Below are 21,464 nucleotides of genomic sequence, written 5' to 3'. Positions count from 1 at the left end.
CCCATACTAGTTCCTATTGGTATATACCCATAGTAAGTACGTCTAGAATCTGTGTATAATACGGGTATGAATACGACTAGAATTCTGGATGAAAAATGAATGGGAATGTAACTGTAACCTTTTTTGTTAAGTATGAGTGTTTTGATATATGTCCTGAAGTCTTCCAAAAGTGTATTAATACATCTTAATACACTATATGTATATATATTTTTAACTGAGTCGTTAAGTCATCGTTAGTCGTTACATGTAAGTGTTGTTTCGAAACCTTTAAGTTAACGATCTTGTTAAATGTAATTAATTCATTGTTATTATACTTAATGAGATGATAAATTGTTACATCATCATGATAACGTGGTGTATGAATATATCTTAATACGATATATATATATATATATATATATATATATATATATATATATATATATATATATTAAAATGTCGTTACAACGATAATCGTTACATATATAACTCGTTTCGAAATCCTTAAGTTAGTAGTCTTGTTTTACATATATAGTTCATTGTTAATACACTTAATGATATACTTAATTATCATTTTATCATGTTAGACATAGTATATTAATATCTTAATACAATACATATGTATTTATTAAGACGCTGTTATAACGATAATCGTTATATATATCGTTTCGAGTTTCTTAAATCAGTAGTCTCATTTTATGTATATAACTCATTGTTAATATACTTAGTGAGATACTTACTTATCATAATATCATGTTAATATATATATATATATATATATATATATATATATATATATATATATATATATATATATATATATCATCATGTCATTTTTACAAGTTTTAACGTTCGTAAATCGCCGGTCAATCTGGGTGGTCAATTGTCTACATGAAACTCAATTCAATTAATCAGGTCTTAACAAGTTTGATTGCTTAACATGTTGGAAACATTTAATCATGTAAATATAGTTTTTCATTTAATATAAACAGGGAAAAGTTCGGGTCACTACATGTATAAGCCTCAAGTGTATAACTCTTGATGTTTTAGCATCACTTTAACCAAGGTTTAACCATCAACACACAAAGTTAAGTCTAGGAAATAAAATACAACTCATGTAAGAATTTGAGCAAGATGATGACCCAAAGTTACATCAATTCCCTAGTTTCAACACAAATACAAGTTCTACTAAGTTATAAACTTTGAATCAAACTAAATAAGCAAGATCTTAAGTCATGGAACTTAGATCAAACACAAAAATGAAACCCTAAGCTAAAGAGCTTGGATTCCTAACAATACTTATGAGATCTCAAGCTAGTAAGCTTGTATCCTCTGTTTAATGAAAACACAAGTCACAAATCTAAAGTACAACAACTAAAGAAGATCATAAGTTAGTAACTTTTAATCTTAACTAACTTTTTGTAGAAACTTCAAGCTAGTAAGCTTGTATTTCAAACTTTCTTGAAGATCCATAAAATAAAGTGTTGGATCTACAAGTTACATGAAGATCATAAACATGGGCTTTGATCTTTAAACATAAATAAAGAGATCTTAAGTTATGGAACTTAGATCTAACATAAGTAAAGAATAATTAAAGCAAAAAAGCTATAATCCTCCATGTTCTTGCATTTTTCAAAACAAAGTTTGAATCTACAAGTGTTATGAAGATTCAAGTTACAAAACTTGAATCTTTAATCATGATGATGATGATTCTGAAAAATGATGAAGAAAAAGAAGAAAAGAAGATGAAGAACACTTACAAGTTCTTAAAATATTTGAGAGAAAATTAGAGAGATTTGAGAGAAAATGTGTGTGTGTGTGTGTGTGTGTGTGTGTGTGTGTGTGTGTGTTTGAATGAAATGAAATGAGAGTGAAATGAGAGTTTAAAAAAAATATAAAGTGGTGGTGAGGGGTGTGGGGTGGCCGACGGTTTGGGAGGGGATGGGGGGACCATCTTGGCCTCATGTGGTGTGACTTGGTGTGGTCCATGGTGGTGGTACAAGTTTATGTTGGAATGTTGGGTGGTTTGAGACATAATTCAAGTATTAGTACACAAGCATGCAAGTTACTTGTCTCATTAATTACATGGACTTAATTATGATTACATGGGCTAATTAACCCATTAAGTGGTCCACTAATTTGAGTAGGTTGGGCCATGGAAGTCCATTAAAGTGTTAAGTCCATTAAGGTAACTAGTAAGCATTAGTAAACACTAAGCATAATTAAGGTACCATAAAGCCAAGTAATTGTCATCAATAAATAACAATTATGTTTACGTAGTCATAATATTCCAATTATGACAAAAGTTTAACGTGTACCAAGTACGTAGCTTGTGACGACCCGGAAATTTCCGACCAGATTTAAACTTAATTTCATATGATCTCGACACGATAAGCAAAGTCTGTAAGGTTGAGTCTTAAAACTTTGAACTGTGTTCATGTATACATTTGACCTTTGACTACTCTCAACGATTCACGAACGTTTGTGCGTAAATAATTATGTATATATATATATATATATATATATATATATATATATATATACATACATATACATATCTATTATATAACATTACATAATTAAAATTGTAATGTTGATATATGAAATTACAAGTTAAAAATATAGTTATTACATTAAATTGATGTCAGTATTTTCATTATTATCATCAGTATTAATATCATAAATATTATTAATTTAATATAATATAGATATAACATTTGATATATTTAATTTGTTATGTCATTATTAATATCACCAATAATATTGTTGTTATTATTATTAACATATATTATTATAAAAACTATCATTTATTGTTAATATTGTTATTACTATTATTATTATAAACATGATTTAGTTATTAATATAATTATTATTATTAGTATTAATTTAATATTATTATTAATAGTTCTATTATTATTAATTTAATTACAGCATAATAATTAACAAAATAAATAAATATACTTAATTTTGGGAATTTTTCTGATAACTTTTATCCACCGCTGAGTATCAACGGACCACGAAATAATATCCTAAATTTTATGACGACTGATGACTTTACTGCACATGGTATTTTGATTTCGTAATTGATTATTATATTATTATTAATATTATTTTATATATTTCTATTATCAATCGATTCCATGAATAAAAATAAAGGAATCACTGTTCTGTTTTTGTTTCTCTCCACTCGTTCTCATCCGTGACATGTTTAGTAATAAGATGTTTAGTGTATTGCTTTTAACTATTATCTAATCAAAAATCTCTCATCTATCTAATCTAAATTCTCTTTATATATACATATACACTACACTTAATATATAAAGCCATCAATCTTTTAGTCCACCATTATATCATCACTAAACCAAATCCATTACATTACAAATCACTTTTTTTCCAATTTCACCTTACTCTTACTTTTGTCTTCCATTATACTAACCTATCTAATATTTAATCCATCTATTATATCGATCCTATATTTCTATACATACACATATACATATATGAGATATAGAGGATGCAAACTCTATCATCCTCACCAACACAATACCTTAAGAATTACAAAAAATTTCCATGCTTCTTCTTAGACAACCATACATGTACACTAATCATTCACCGAAAACCATGACCTCCCACCTTATGCTGCCATACACCACCGCCACTTGGTTTTTCTGCTTCTAATATTCGAACACCTAAATAACAATACACATGCACATTTATGTTTAAACTCGAACCAAACCCAACCGTGCTCTTGCAGCTGTTGACCCACCACAAAACCACCTTATTAAATCCAAACCGTCACAATTGAAAGTGTTTGATGCTGTTTTCACAGCTATATATGATCAACCTGCAACCTCCAATACTTTTCACTAGTAATACAGCTTCTGCCTTCTATTTTCACTTTTGCAGTTAACAACCCAAAACACCACTCGTAATCACCCAAAACAAGTTGTTTAGAACGAACTGCTACTACTGTGTTTGCTGTTTACTTCCTCTGTTGAAAAACCAAACAACCATCGACACAAAACCCATTTATTACTGTTATCCACGAGCCACAACCTTGTTACCTACTCTTGAACACAACCATGATATTTTTTTTATTTATTCAATTAATCAAAACCCATTTGACAAGCTGCTGCTGCTACATTAGGTAACCCTCTACTTTCTGTCAAGTTCATCACTTCAACTGCTAAATTCATTCCTGTCTTCCTGTTTAAATCATATTAAAACACACCAACTAAATTAATTTATAACTGTCCCTGCTAAACGATTACTTCTACTGCTCCCTGTTGTTCTATTTTACATTTCTGTTATCAACAATTGAACCAAACAAATATATTACAACATAATAAATCTGGATGAATTGATTACTATATTACAATGAACGAAGATGGATGATAAAAATATAAAATTTATATAAATAGATATGTAAATAAATAACGAGAACATCATATACCTAATTGATCTCTTACTGGACCAAACATAACCGATTGATGATGAATTGATGCAGTCACTGATATTACACGCTGCGGTGTTCAATCCTTTTTCTCCATTATGTAAACAGACACCAACCAAACACTCGCTTCGATTATTTTCTGTTGATTCAATAATTGACGATTAGAACAGATGATGCCGATTGAACGAGGATGATGATGAATCGATGACTTGTATTACCTCGATGATTGTTGATAAATCGATTGATCGATTGAAGAACCAAAGACCCACGAACCGTGATTTTTCTGCGTTTTTGCTCTTGCTATCTAGATCTGTTTTTGGGAGTCACCACTAAAACGCGTGATCCTTTTATATATTAGGTATTATTATTATTATTATTATTATTATTATTATTATTATTATTAGAATTATTATGTGTATTATTAATTTATTGTTAAGATTATGATTATTATTATTATTATTGTTAGAATTATAATTATTATTACTAATATCATATTTATATTTATAAGTACTAAAGATGTTATTATCATTAAAATAAGTATTACGAGTATTACTAAAAACTATTATTTTTATTATCATTTTTACAAAAATTATCATTTTTATTATTATTAAAATTATTATTATTATTATCATTTCTATTAAGAGTACCATTGTAACTAAAATTGTCAAAGTTATCATTTTTATTAAACCTATCATTTACTTATCAAAATTTAACATTATTAGTAAAGTTATTATCTTTATCTTTATTAAAATTTACATTTTTATTATTATTATTATTACTATTAATACTATCATTATTAGTATTATTATCATTTTTACTACTAGTATTATTATTATTACCATTATAACTATATTACTATTATCAATACTACTATTAATATTATTATCAATATGACTATAAAAATTAGTCATATAAAAATATACTTAACAAAATTATATTAATATATTTATTTCTTTAAAATATACAAAATAAATACATTTAATTAAGTTACTAATGAAACACCTAATCTACTAAGATAATATTGATAATATATAAATCTAATATAAATAAATTTGTACGATTACAATTAGAGGTGTTAATATATATACCTGATGTATAGGTTCGTGAATCTGAGGCCAACCCTGCATTGTTCAGTTCCGTCGTATGCATATTTTTACTACAAAATATCGTATTATGAGTTTCATTTACTCCCTTTTACTCTTTACATTTTTAGGACTGAGAATACATGCGCTACTTTTACAACTGCTTTATTAAATGCTTTTGAAATACATTTTGAACTGCGAATACATGAAATGCTCTTATAAATGTTTGATGAGATAGACACAAGCAAAACATTCCTCGAATGAATTATGTGGACGTGATAATTGCCACCATTGAATTATGTGGACGTGATAATTTCCACAATTGATATGAATATTTTTCCCCTGATTATTATTGCTTGGTAACCTAAGAATTAGGGAACATCACTAATTTTGAGAATTAGTGCACGCCTAATTGACGCGAATCCTAAAGGTAGCTACCGGGTTTAACACCCCCACCCAGAATGTTCACTAGACGGAAGGGCTAGTAGGCGTGGTGTTTAGTACTTCAAAGTTTATATGATTATTATACAGACGAGATGTTCTGTTTTGGGGATATTATTATGCGCATTATATGTTAAGGTCGGTTACCAAGCCAAGCTATGAAATCAATGAAAAGTGAATGTTATGTATCGAGAGAATGATTTTATACACAGGTTATGTGTATGTTATTTTTGTGCACGAGATATGTGTACGGTTACTAAGATTTATGAAAGATGATTTCGTAAACGAGAAAGGTGTACTGTATTTAAAAGATATCGCATGTACATTACAGGTGCGTATAGGATTCGGGCCCATTTGTACCATGCAGCATTTAAATCTTGTGGTCTATCAAAATGATGAATTTTATTATTTTATAATAAAATAATGAACTCACCAACCTTTTGGTTGACACTTGAAAGCATGTTTATTCTCAGGTATGAAAGAAATCTTTCGCTATGCATTTGCTCATATTAGAGATATTACTTGGAGTCATTCATGACATATTTCAAAAGACGTTGCATTCGAGTCGTCGAATTCTTCAAGATTATTATTAAGTCAATTATAGTTGGATATATTATGAAATGGTATGCATGCCGTCATCTTTCGATGTAATGAAAGTTTGTCTTTTAAAAACGGATGCAATGTTTGTAAAATGTATCATATAGAGGTCAAGTACCTCGCGATATAACCAAATATAATGTATTCGTCCAGATGGATTAGGACGGGTTGTTATAGGTGGTATCAGAGCAGTGGTCTTAGCGAACCAGGTCTTGCATTAGTGTATCTAACTGATAGTTGTTTAGATGCATTAGTGGGTCTGGACTTCGACCGTGTCTGCATGTCAAAAGTTTTGCTTATCATTTAGTGTCGAAAATTATTTTCTTATCATCTTTAAAGTCTAGACACGTCATACTGCCTCTATTACATAGACAGTGTATAGATAAATTCATATCTTAGCGTATCTGCTATTGTTACCTTTGCCTGACAGCTTCCGTAGATTCCTCCGTAACTTATGGGATTTTAGTATTATATATACATATGTAAATTATGTATTGCAGGGTACTAATCTACATCCTATAATCTATTTCTTATCGAAAATCCTTCATCTGATCGTACGAGATGAATCCCTTAACCAGTTCGAATTCCTCGGATTCCGACAGCTATTCCGATATGGAGTTTCACCTAAGCTCCAAAAGCAGTGTCACCAGAATGAATCAACCAATCATCCATCCAAAATTCATCTGATGGGTTCGTAGCCTGCTTAATCAATGGAGACGCGAAGAAGGCGATCCATTCCACCAACCGAATTTACCTCTTGGCGATGAACCTGAAACATCACCGACGAATCAATCTGAAACACTATCTTCACTCTCATTTCCCAGATATCTCGCAACGACTATATGATATCCAAAATTCTGAACCTTATTCATTCGCTCGTTCTGACCGACAATCATCCCGGAATAATAGAAGAAGTCAAAGAACTTCGCGCTCGAGTAATCAATTTAGAGAATATGGTAAAAAATTTAACAGCTTCAGCAACATCACCGGTAACAACAGTACCATCAGTAACAGCACCAGTACCATCAACAATCCATGCCTCAACATCTGTGATGACCCGGAAATTTCTGACAAAATTTAAACTTAATCTTTGTATGAGTAACATTTTCGACACGATAAACAAAGTCTGTAAAACTGAATCTCAAAATTTTTGATCTATTTTCATATATTCAAATACCTTTCGGTTGTTCTCGACGATTCGTGAACAATTATATGTATATAGATACATATATATATATATATATACTATAACTTGAAAACGTAGCAATGTATTAATTTTTTTGATACCGTACATTAAACTTATTGGTTTAAATATTTATTTGAATATATATGATAAGTTGGAATATTAATTGTATGAATAACTTACGACGTATATTTAAAACGTGTTTATGAATGTTGAAAATATATATTAACTTGGTCATAAAACGATTTGTTATTATATATATATATATATATATATATATATATATATATATATATATATATATATATATATATATTAACAAATAGCGAGACAATGATTTATAGAAGTAAATGACCAAAACACTCGAAAGTTTAAGATACACTTTGAATGATATAGTTTATTGATAATTTAAGACTATATTTTGACAAAAGTACGAGTCACAAAACGTAAATTGCGAGTTTTCTAAGCGTACGAAAATGCGTTCGAGAAACTGGAACCGGGACATAAGTCGAGTGACAACGTACGAGTCATCGGAACGAAAATTACAAGTCAACTATGCACATGAATTTAATATAATATATAATTAATTATTTAAATTATATATATTATATATATTATATTTAATTATGTCGACAAACAAGAAAACAAAAAATATGTGACCTGAATCTGATGGCCATGCGATCGCATGAGAAATAGGCATAAAACCCATGCGATCGCATGAGCATCAGAATCAGGAATTATGGCTATAAATACCAGGTTTCTTGCGCATGTTTTTTTACACATATTACTCCTAAGTATTTATTTATTTATTATTATTATTATTATTATTATTATTATTATTATTATTATTATTATATTATTAAGATTATTATTATTATTAATCTTAATATTTTTAGTAATATTATACATAAAATATTACGACGAGGTCATGAGCGTGTCACTTTCAAAACAAGCTTCAAATGGGATAGAACTAAGGAAATTATGGGTTATAGCTATGGAGGTTATGGGTAATGTTCATGGGTATTGTTCGCAAGTCAAACCTAGTATTTATCATCTCTGTTGCGTCTACGTACTTTCCTGCAATATTGAATCTCAATATTGATACGTGAGCATTCATATCTTATCTTTTATATATTAATAGTGTATACATGTCTAGTGCTCGAGTATATATTTATACATGCTTGTATGCTAAATTTCGTCGTTAAATAGTTTATAATGAATCACGAATTAAATACATATATTACTGGTAAAAGGTATATGATATACATGTTTTCGGAAAGCTGGCGAAAAATCAATAACTTTTCATTTAGAAATCGTGTAATTTCGATGAACGAATCAAAAGATATGGTCAACTGAATTATAATTGACGTTAATTGGAATTGCTTTTGAATCTGCAATTAATATTTAAACAACCTGTTTATGAGATTGATAAAATACTACTAGCCAAGTAAATGAATCCTTATATAAGGCACGTCTCGTTTTGTTGAACAATTGTCAAAATTGACTTTTTGAAATGACTTTTGATAACTTTTGTATGTCGATCTCGAGCATTAGGATTGTGATACACTATAACCCAACCTAGTTTATTAGACATGTATTGACTAACATATGTTCTCTAGGTTGAGATCTACGGTTAATCTTGCATTCCGAGTTACGGTCACTTTTTGATGAATGACCTTATGTGCTGCTAAGGTGAGTTTCATTTGCTCCCTTTTTAATTGCTTTTGCAATCTATATTTTTGGGCTGAGAATACATGCATTTTATTTTAAACGCAATGGATACAAGTACATACTAAATTCTACACCGAGTTTGAACCGAAAATCCCTTAGCTTTGGTAACTAGTAACTGGCAGTTATAAGAACTGGTGGGCGCGAGTAGTAGTATATGGATCCATAGGGCTTGATATCCCCGTTTGAGCTAGAGCACTAGCCTTTTAACGGACATATGCTATTTGAGAAGCGTACACGTTGGTTTGCGTGTATTATTAAGATGATTATACAAAGGGTATAAATTATATATACGTTAAGTTTAGTTACCAGGGTGCTCAATTTCGTAGAATATTTTGATAAACGTTTCGGATGAAACAACTGAAATCTTGTGATCCACCTTTATATGCAGATTATGCGAAACACTAAAACTATGAACTCACCAACCTTTGTGTTGACACTTGTTAGCATGTTTATTCTCAGGTTCAGAAGTCTTTCGCTGTTTGCTTATATGTTAGACAAGCTATGTGCATGGAGTCTTACATGGCATATTTATCAAGGAAACGTTGCATTCACCAAATCATCACTATGTATCTTATTTTGACTGCATTGTCAACGGAATTACTATTGTAAACTATTATTTACGGTGATTGTCTATATGTAGAAATCATCAGATGTCGAAAACCTTTGATTTAAATATTCATTTATGGTGTGCCTTTTCAAAAGAATGCAATATTTACAAAACGTATCATATAGAGGTCAAATACCTCGCAATGAAATCGATGAATGACGTGTTCGTCCATATGGATTTGGAGCGATCGTCACAACATCTCATTCTGAACCTCGAGTATAATCATCGTTCTACGTATCGTTCTACATCAAATATCTTCATTCTTCATGGCGATTATGTAATCTCTAATGTTTTAGAGATTATGTATTCTAGATGTAACGGTAAATCAAATGAGTGTAACATTATATTAACTCATTAAATCCATGATTATATCTGAAGAAAATATATATGTATATATGTTTTCATAAAGATTGTAATTAAAAATTCTTTTGTACAAACTGTTAATGGTGAAAATATTTTAACGGGTAGGTAATACCCGAGGAATATTTAGATATCACATTAATAAGTAACACTGTACATTCTTCCAATTTGATTCAACAGTCATTTACTATCCTACTTGCATCTACCGATATACGTATCCGTTCACCGAAGAATAACCATTTTCATTCAATTTTATATTTGGATTTTGACCTATCAGAATCCAACAAGTGGCATAATGAAGAAAACATTGGACAAAATAAAATTTGTTAGAAACAAACAAATAAACTATGAGAAAAATTTTGTTAAGAATCCACGCTAACTGTTCCTAGCTAACTGCTCCTAGCTAACTGATTACATTTTATTTATCGCAAATTATATTCTCGTAATTTTATTTATCATCGTTTAATTTCTGTTATTTATTTTACACACTCTAAATATCAAGACACTTATACAAGGTTTTGACATATCATATCGACGCATCTATATATATTATTTGGAATAACCATAGACACTCTATATGTAGTAATGCTGGAGTTAGCTATACAGGGTTGAGGTTAATTCTACAATAATATATATACTTTGAGTTGTGATCGAGTCTGAGACATGTACACGGGTCACGATACGTATTAATTAATTCGAATATTATAAATTAAACTATATATGAATTATTAGACTGTTAACTGTGGACTATCGACTGTGGACTAATAACATTGGACAATTAAAATGAATTAAAATATTAATTATAACATATGAAACTGAACATTTCTTCAAGTTTGCCACTTGATTTCATCTTAAACCTCATTGGTATTTTGACGGTTACAATCTGCGTTCAAACCTTTCATAATTCTTGAAAACACCTCAATTGAGAGGATGAACCAACTGCATCTCATCTACGGAAGAAAAGATTTATGCATATAGTTATGCACCTGAAAAACTCTTGGAACCTGAGTAATAGTTTAACACGTATCTGTGCTAGCTCCTTTGGCATTGTTATTACAGAAAATAACATTGCAATTCTTTTTCACAATAGTCAGTTTTGTCACAGCTCCAGCAAGTCAACATCGACTTTTCATCCGAAACAATCTTATTATAACCTTGATATATATGCGTGCTCTTTTATTGTTACCGGAGAACCTTTTATATTCCCCCATATTATCAGCAGATGTACGAGCAACCTCGTTGCTCCTTGGTTTAAATCTCTCTGACAAATCACTATATTTATCTATTGAAGTCTTATCATGAACTCATCGGCATCTTGTAACGATAATTACCATACCAAATACCGGGAGGCATCAATCGATAATCTCGAATTCCTCAGCGATTCTACGACAACAATTATATATATATATATATATATATATATATATATATATATATATATATATATATATATATATATATATATATATATATATATATATATATATATATATTATATAAGTATATATATAAGTATATATATATATATATATATATATATATATATATATATATATATATATATATATATATATATATTCTATCTCCTGGATTTACAAAACTTCAATTCTGAATTTCTGAAAAGCGCTTTAGTCTATGAATCAGTTTTCTGAGTTTTGAAAAATCTGATGAAATCTTTAGCGAATACCTTGCTCCTTAATCTAAATATTTGCGGACGAATTTCTTCATCATCTTCTAATCTTAAATATTTTAAATTCTAAAGATATCATCGTATCTTTTGTTATAAATATCTTAGATATTTCTGAAGATACCTTCATAAATATCTTTATTCGAAATTATCTATCTCTTCGTGCTATCCGTGTTACGTCATAAAGGAAACTATCTTAGTTTCTAAATTTCTTTAAAATTCGAGTTTGAATTATGAATGGTTTCTGAGGAAGTGTTGGGAATTGAAGCATGAGTTAGTATAATATAATGACGCCAGGCTAACGTGGTTATATTACATTAAGTCATGCTGAATTTCTAATGGAACGTGATGATACACAGACAATGCCGTCATCATGTGCCATGTTACACGAATCTTTCATTCTACTTAAGCTTTAAGCATATCACGGAAATATTTCCTTTGATATTTATATTCTTCAGTAATTCCAACAGTTGCTAATAAATCGTGTTATTACATTTTATTTCTGATTAGAAGATTTTCTTAAATTCCTTGAATTCCGGAAATCCACCATGACTACGTCAAAAGTTAAGACAAAACTTTTCACTCTTTTGTGATAGCTTCACTCGTACGCTTCACATGATCGAATCGTTTTATCTATATTAATCAATAATGATAAAACTCTAACTCATATTCGTCATGAAAACATTTTTATTATTAACCATGACGACCTCACTCAAATTTCGGGATGAAATTTCTTTAACGGGTAGGTACTGTGACGACCCGAAAATTTCCGACCAAATTTAAACTTAATTTCATATGATCTCGACACGATAAGCAAAGTTTGTAAGGTTGAGTCTTAAAACTTTGAACTGTGTTCATGTATACATTTGACCTTTGACTACTCTCGACGATTCATGAACGTTTGTGCGTAAATGATTATGTAGATATATATATATATATATATACATATATATTATATAACATTACATAATTAAAATTGTAATGTTGATATATGAAATTACAAGTTAAAAATATAGTTATTAGATTAAATTGATGTCGGTATTTTCATTATTATCATCAGTATTAATATCATAAATATTATTAATTTAATATAATAGAGATATAACATTTGATATATTTAATTTGTTATGTCATTATTAATATCACCAATATTATTGTTGTTATTATTATTAACATATATTATTATAAAAACTATCATTTATTGTTAATATTGTTATTACTATTATTATTATAAACATGATTTAGTTATTAATATTATTATTATTATTATTATTAGTATTAATTTAATATTATTATTAATAGTTCTATTATTATTAATTTAATTACAGCATAATAATTAACAAAATAAATAAATATACTTAATTTTGGGAATTTTCTGATAACTTTTATCCGCCGCTGAGTATCAACGGACCACGAAATAATATCCTAAATTTTATGACGACTGATGACTTTACTGCACATGGTATTTTGATTTCGTAATTGATTATTATATTATTATTAATATTATTTTATATATTTCTGTTATCAATCGATTCCATGAATAGAAATAAAGGAATCATTGTTTTGTTTTTGTTTCTCTCCACTCGTTCTCATCCGTGACATGTTTAGTAATAAGATGTTTAGTGTATTGCTTTCAACTATTATCTAATCAAAAATCTCTCATCTAATCTAGATTCTCTTTATATATACATATACACTGCACTTAATATATAAAGCCATCAATCTTTTAGTCCACCATCATATAATCACTAAACCAAATCCATTACATTACAAATCACTTTTTCCAATTTCACCTTACTCTTACTTTTGTCTTCCATTATACTAACCTATCTAATATTTAATCCATCTATTATATCGATCCTATATTTCTATACATACACATATACATATATGAGATATAGAGGATGCAAACTCTATCATCCTCGCCAACACAACACCTTAAGAATTACAAAATTTTCCATGCTTCTTCTTAGACAACCACACCTGTACACTCGTCATTCACCGAAAACCATGACCTCCCACCTTATGCTGCCATACACAACCGCCACTTGGTTTTTCTGCTTCTAATATTCGAACACCTAAATAACAATACACATGCACATTTATGTTTAAACTCGAACCAAACCCAACCGTGCTCTTGCAGCCGTTGACCCACCACAAAACCACCTTATCAAATCCAAACCGTCACAATTGAAACTGTTTGATGCTGTTTTCACAACTATATATGATCAACCTGCAACCTCCAATACTTTTCACTAGTACTACAGCTTCTACCTTCTGTTTTCACTTTTCCAGTTAACAACCCAAAACACCACTCGTCATCACCCAAAACAAGCTGTTTAGAACGAATTGCTACTGCTGTGTTTGCTGTTTACTTCCTCTGTTGAAAAACCAAACAACCATCGACACAAAACCCATTTATTACTGTTATCCACAAGCCACAACTTTGTTACCTACAATTGAACACAACCATGATATTTTTTTATTTATTCAATTAATCAAAACCCATTTGACAAGCTGCTGCTGCTACGTTAGGTAACCCTCTACTTTCTGTCAAGTTCATCACTTCAACTGCTAAATTCATTCCTGTCTTCCTGTTTAAATCATATTAAAACACACCAACTAAATTAATTTATAACTGTCCCTGCTAAACGATTACTTCTACTGCTCCCTGTTGTTCTATTTTACATGTCTGTTATCAACAATTGAACCAAACAAATATATTACAACATAATAAATCTAGATGAATTGATTACTATATTACAATGAACGAAGATGGATGATAAAAATATAAAATTTATATAAATAGATATGTAAATAAATAACAAGAACATCATATACCTAATTGATATCTTACTGGACCAAACATAACCGATTGATGATGAATTGATGCAGTCACTGATATTACACGCTGCGGTGTTCAATCCTTTTTCTCCATTGTGTGAACAGACACCAACCAAATACTCGCTTCGATTTTTTTCTGTTGATTCAATAATTGACGATTAGAACAGATGATGCCGATTGAACGAGGATGATGATGAATCGATGACTTGTATTACCTCGATGATTGTTGATAAATCGATTGATCGATTGAAGAACCAAAGACCCACGAACCGTGATTTTTCTGCGTTTTTGCTCTTGCTATCTAGATATGTTTTTGGGAGTCACCACTAAAACGCGTGATCCTTTTATATATTATTATTATTATTATTATTATTATTATTATTATTATTATTATTATTATTATTATTATTATTATTATTATTATTATTAGAATTATTATGTGTATTATTAATTTATTGTTAAGATTATGATAATTATTATTATGATTGTTAGAATTATAATTTTTATTACTAATGTCATATTTATATTTATAAGTACTAAAGATGTTATTATCATTAAAATAAGTATTACGAGTATTACTAAAAACTATTATTTTTATTATCATTTTTACAAAAGTTGTCATTTTTATTATTATTAAAATTATTATTATTATTATCATTTCTATTAAGAGTACCATTGTAACTAAAATTGTCAAAGTTATCATTTTTATTAAACCTATCATTTACTTATCAAAATTTAACATTATTAGTAAAGTTATTATCTTTATCTTTATTAAAATTTACATTTTTATTATTATTATTATTACTATTAATACTATCATTATCATTATTAGTATTATTATTATTATTTTTACTACTAGTATTATTATTATTACCATTATAACTATATTACTATTATCAATACTACTATTAATATTATTATCAATATGACTATAAAAATTAGTCATATAAAAATATACTTAACAAAACTATATTAATATATTTATTTCTTTAAAATATACAAAATAAATACATTTAATTAAGTTGCTAATGAAACACCTAATCTACTAAGATAACATTGATAATACATAAATCTAATATAAATAAATTTGTTCGATTACAATTAGAGGTGTTAATATATATACCTGATATATAGGTTCGTGAATCCGAGGCCAACCCTGCATTGTTCAGTTCCGTCGTATGCATATTTTTACTACAAAATATCGTATTGTGAGTTTCATTTGCTCCCTTTTACTCTTTACATTTTTGGGACTGAGAATACATGCGCTACTTTTACAACTGCTTTATTAAATGCTTTTGAAATACATTTTGAACTGCGAATACATGAAATGCTCTTATAAATGTTTGACGAGATAGACACAAGCAAAACATTCCTAGAATGAATTATGTGGACGTGATAATTGCCACCATTGAATTATGTGGACGTGATAATTGCCACAATTGATATGAATATTTTTTTCCCTGATTATTATTGCTTGGTAACCTAAGAATTAGGGAACATCACTAAATTTGAGAATTAGTGCACGCCTAATTGACGCGAATCCTAAAGGTAACTACCGGGTTTAACACCCCCACCCAGAATGTTCACTAGACGGAAGGGCTAGTGGGCGTGGTGTTTAGTACTTCGAAGTTTATATGATTATTATACAGACGAGATGTTCTGTTTTGGGGATATTATTATGCGCATTATATGTTAAGGTCGGTTACCAAGCCAAGCTATGAAAGCAATGAAAAGTGAATGTTATGTATCGAGAGAATGATTTTATACACAGGTTATGTGTATGTTATTTTTGTGCACGAGATATGTGTACGGTTACTAAGATTTATAAAAGATGATTTCGTACACGAGAAAGGTGTACTGTATTTAAAAGATATTGCATGTACATTACATGTGGGTATAGGATTCGGGCCCATTTGTACCATGCAGCATTTAAATCTTGTGGTCTATCAAAATGATGAATTTTATTATTTTATGATAAAATAATGAACTCACCAACCTTTTGGTTGACACTTGAAAGCATGTTTATTTTCAGGTATGAAAGAAATCTTCCGCTGTGCATTTGCTCATATTAGAGATATTACTTGGAGTCATTCATGACATATTTCAAAAGACGTTGCATTCGAGTCGTCGAATTCTTCAAGATTATTATTAAGTCAATTATAGTTGGATATATTATGAAATGGTATGCATGCCGTCATCTTTCGATGTAATGAAAGTTTGTCTTTTAAAAACGAATGCAATGTTTGTAAAATGTATCATATAGAGGTCAAGTACCTCACGATGTAACCAAATATAATGTATTCGTCCAGATGGATTAGGACGGGTTGTTATATAGCTCGTTTTAAACAATAAGTGACACTAACGGTCGTATATGCATTCAAGGATCATGTTAAGTAATTAAGTACTTTAAAACACATTGTAAGGCATTAACGAAGGTAATTAACATAATTAATGATCCCAGAATATAATCTAACTCAGTACGCACAAATACGCAGTTTCGTGAAAGTAATAAATATAATTAAAAGTCGAAAAAGTCGTGTCGTTACACCCGTGGAGTGCAGCATTACACACATGGTTGCCCCTTTACCCTTGAATTGAACCCAAGGGTACTTTCTGCACATCGCGTTGCAGAGGCAGTAAGGGAGGGGGTTTTACCGCCCATGCCCTCGGATTGGGACGAGTTTTCTCCTGAGCAGCAGTTGAAGGTAAGTTATGCAACTATGAGAGATGAACGTGTGGATAGTTAAGTCCCCCTGGGTGATCCCATATTATTGACGGGATGAATAAACATTTAATAACTAGCTAACAGAAACAAACAAAGCTATATACTAAAACAACTAACAGCAAAACACACAAGGCTAAATACTAAAACATGAAAGGACTAGAATCATCTATTACGAGTTATAGTTAATGGTGATCATAAATAATAGGGCAAATGACCCGAAAATATTACATAAGTTACCCAAATTTATAATAAATATAAAATCACTTTTTGTGATCCAGGAAAAAAAATTACATTCTTTAATTTTGTCATGAAAAGAAATATGATTGCAAAATGTGTAAATCTGAAGTATTATTGTTCAACTCACTATCAACCGTTGGTCAAAATCTGTTAAGTGCACACATGTACTTGACATGTGCGGGTATTTTACCCTTTTGTCATTTTTCTTTGTTGCAAAACAATAACTTGAATAACATTAGAGAGATTCATCAAAAGATGAAATTCTCTAAAACGCACAAAAGTACAATAAAGAATTTACGAGCCCGACTAAATACAACCTAACGAGTGCTCACAACATTACAATAGGAAACCATTCGAACCTCTACAAGAGGGTAACTGATCTTAATGACTACGAAAAGATAAAAAATCATCTAATAAAGTTATAAAAACCAACAAACAACTGAAATAACCCGGGCTCAAATATCTTTGATAAACATGATAATTTTTCCATTTGCATTGGCCTTTTTAGCTTTGCCGGTCGGATCGTATTTGGAGCTAATAATACCCCCTTCAAAATTCTCATCGGCCATCTTGTTCATCATCTCATCGAGCGTGGCATATGAGAAAACAATAGAATTTCGATCATTCGAGCACGACCTCTCAACAATTTTGTTCTTTCCTTTAGATTTATTGAATTTAGACGCAAGAGATTCAAACGAATTAGGCTTAGTGGTATCACAACCATTCGAATTGTTAACACTGGGGCCTGCAGCCACATCCGGTCCAGCTTGAGAAACAACAGAGTTCAGGCCATTTGCATTACCCAATGAATTGTTGACACTTGGGCCGACATCCACTTCTGGCCCAGAATGAAATATAACAGACCTCGGTCGGGTAGAATTAGCCGTATTAACATCACGAGATCGGTTACCCTTTTGTACAAATGAAACTATATAATAATTCTGTAACAATCAAAACTAGCATTATAGGCGTACTAAGTGTTTCATTTTGCTTTGGGTCAGTAAATTACACCACATTAGTTTTAGACCTTAACCTCATAAGAACTTTAAAACATTTATTTCAAAATTAAAAACAATACCAAAAGAGTTCATCTCCATATATCTAACATTTTGAAGTTACATTCTTACAAAATTAGTATCTACAATTTAATGAATGAGTGAAGTTAAAAGAAAACAAAACAAAGCTTCTTCAATTGAAAATGTTAAAAGCTCAAAATGAAACAAGATTATAGTAAACGAATCCAAATGCCTTCACTAGGAACTTCAAGATGAACCACAAATAACATATAATAGCCCGCTGGCGCAATGTTACCCGACGGTGGTGCCAACACACTAACTTTGTAGTGAGATTTGTCGATTGCCACAGTTGTGTTTCCGCCTTCAAGGATCAACAACCGTTGATTCATTGAAAACGAGTGCGTGTTAAATGATGGTGAAACCATTGTGACCCAAACCAAATTCGGGTCAACCGGGCACGAAAGCTTAAACTGAATGGTCAATCGTCCCCCGTGATGAACCTTGATGTTCGTCGTGGGGGAGATTATACTTGGGCGTAAACCCGATAACTTTGGATCCAAATAAACAGGCGAAAAAGCCTCTAAACTTAAATCGGTAGGATAAAGTAAGTCTGAAAATTCATATTTATCATGTGGATTATTTCCACCAACTAAAATCCGACCATCTCGAAGCAAGATTGCTGTCGAATGGTACATTCGAGGTATGGTGGTAGGGGCTTGCACCTCGAATCGATTACCATTTTGCAATTCGGGTCGATATATGACCGGGCTGAAAACTGGGTCACGCCCAAGATCCCACCCGGCTACTCCAGCGGACCCACCGTTAATAATCAAAACATTACCGTCCGGTAACAATAACATATCACCCATGACACGTGCTAAGGGCATGGTCTCTGTGACCCATTGAGGATCCGGGTCAGATATTCTAATCCTTCCACATGTATCCAAAGCTCCATCAAATTTCCCCTTATTTGCATTAATGAATGCTTCACTAGGTGCACCTCCACAAACTAGAACTTCTACATTATCTACTTTTCCTTGTACAATACGCAATGGGAGTAGTACGGCCGAGCCAGTGCTCGGGTAATTCCTCGGGTCACCACCGGGTATCGCAGGGTAAGTGGTGACAACTTGGTTGCGAACATAGTCGAATAACATTGCTCGATCGTTAGCGTAAATGAAAAGATTGCCATCCGTATTTAGAAACACAAATGGGTACAAATTGTTTTCGACATCGGGTACATTGGTTTGTATCAAAAATCGCAAACTGAAATCAGTTTCAGTTGGCGATTTTTTTGGGTAAAACTCGTAATTAAATGACTGACGGCCGCCAATTATGATTTGGCGGCCATCAGGTAATATATGATTGGTTGCGTACCATCTTGGTTGACTTAACCCAGACGGTATTTCCTGCCAATCACATTTAGCACACGATTTATAAACTCTAACAACATGATCACCCTCGAGCCATCCGCCAGTCTGAATTAGCCTTCCGTCGGCCGTTAAAGATCCGGACGAGCACCATAAGTCGGTTAGGACCGTAAGGGGACGTACGGAATTTCCCGCAATATCATACTCGACCGAGTGGGCAGAACAATCGGTGGCTTTCGGAGGACATTTGCCTTTTGGAAGAGAGATATTTGATGTACCGAAATCAGTGCGATCGTATATTACCACCCGGTCATTAGGGAGGAGTTGCATATGCATTGTAGCGACCCGACCAAATCATCATTGACGGCGCCGTCTACTTAGGTCCCGTTACGTGGTCATAAGTCTTTAAAACAACGTTTGACCAAAAGATATGTCGCATTCATTTCAAATGTAAAGGTTGTTCAAGTTTACAAGAATAGTTCCACCACAAGTTACGATACAAAGTTTTAAGTACAAATGAAACTTATGCGACACAATTTAAAAGTATCCAAAAGACGCTCCATGTATGCATATATACTCGACATCCAATGCAAGTATCAAAATAATGAGTGGAAGCATGTATCATGTATCGTTCAAGGACCTGAGAAAAACATAGAAATCTGTCAACGAAAACGTTGGTGAAATCATAGGTTTAAGTAAGTAAGTACAAGTGAACCACAAGATTTGCATCAATGAAATAATAGTAATACATTCCAAAAGTTTGTTTCACGAGCACCCAATTATCAATGCTTAACATTTCCTTCCATTGAACCCCATCACTTAGTGCTAGAACATACACTGTTTTCTCGAAAATATATTTCATTCGTAAACGGTAGCGAACCGTTTGAATGAGGGTTTGTCAAACCCATATGGATCCATACAACATAAGTTCTCGCTTACACCCGGCAAGTGTAACTAATGATAATCGAATTGAGGATTTTGTTCTAAACTCGTATGTAGAATGTTTGTTTTCCTGTACTTGTGTTCACTTAGTAAAGAAATGTTTATGTTTTCTCATCCCAAATGTAAGTTCAAAAAGAGTAAAAGTGGGACTATGATCTCACCTTGAGAGCGAGAGTTATAAAAGTACTTCAACAAGTAAATGCGTGCAAA

General features: G+C 31.0%; 1 protein-coding gene across 1 annotated transcript; it reads right to left on the bottom strand.

Moving 5' to 3' along the window:
- Positions 1-19,151: 19,151 nt before the first annotated feature.
- Positions 19,152-20,648, bottom strand: LOC139843956 (aldehyde oxidase GLOX1-like). Its single transcript, XM_071834142.1, has one exon. The coding sequence runs from the start codon at positions 20,646-20,648 to the stop codon at positions 19,152-19,154; it is 1,497 nt and encodes a 498-aa protein (XP_071690243.1).
- Positions 20,649-21,464: the final 816 nt, after the last annotated feature.

This window comes from Rutidosis leptorrhynchoides, chromosome 4 (genome assembly GCF_046630445.1).
Source record: "Rutidosis leptorrhynchoides isolate AG116_Rl617_1_P2 chromosome 4, CSIRO_AGI_Rlap_v1, whole genome shotgun sequence".
Taxonomy (NCBI): domain Eukaryota; kingdom Viridiplantae; phylum Streptophyta; class Magnoliopsida; order Asterales; family Asteraceae; genus Rutidosis; species Rutidosis leptorrhynchoides.
This window is presented reverse-complemented; position numbering and strand designations above follow the sequence as displayed.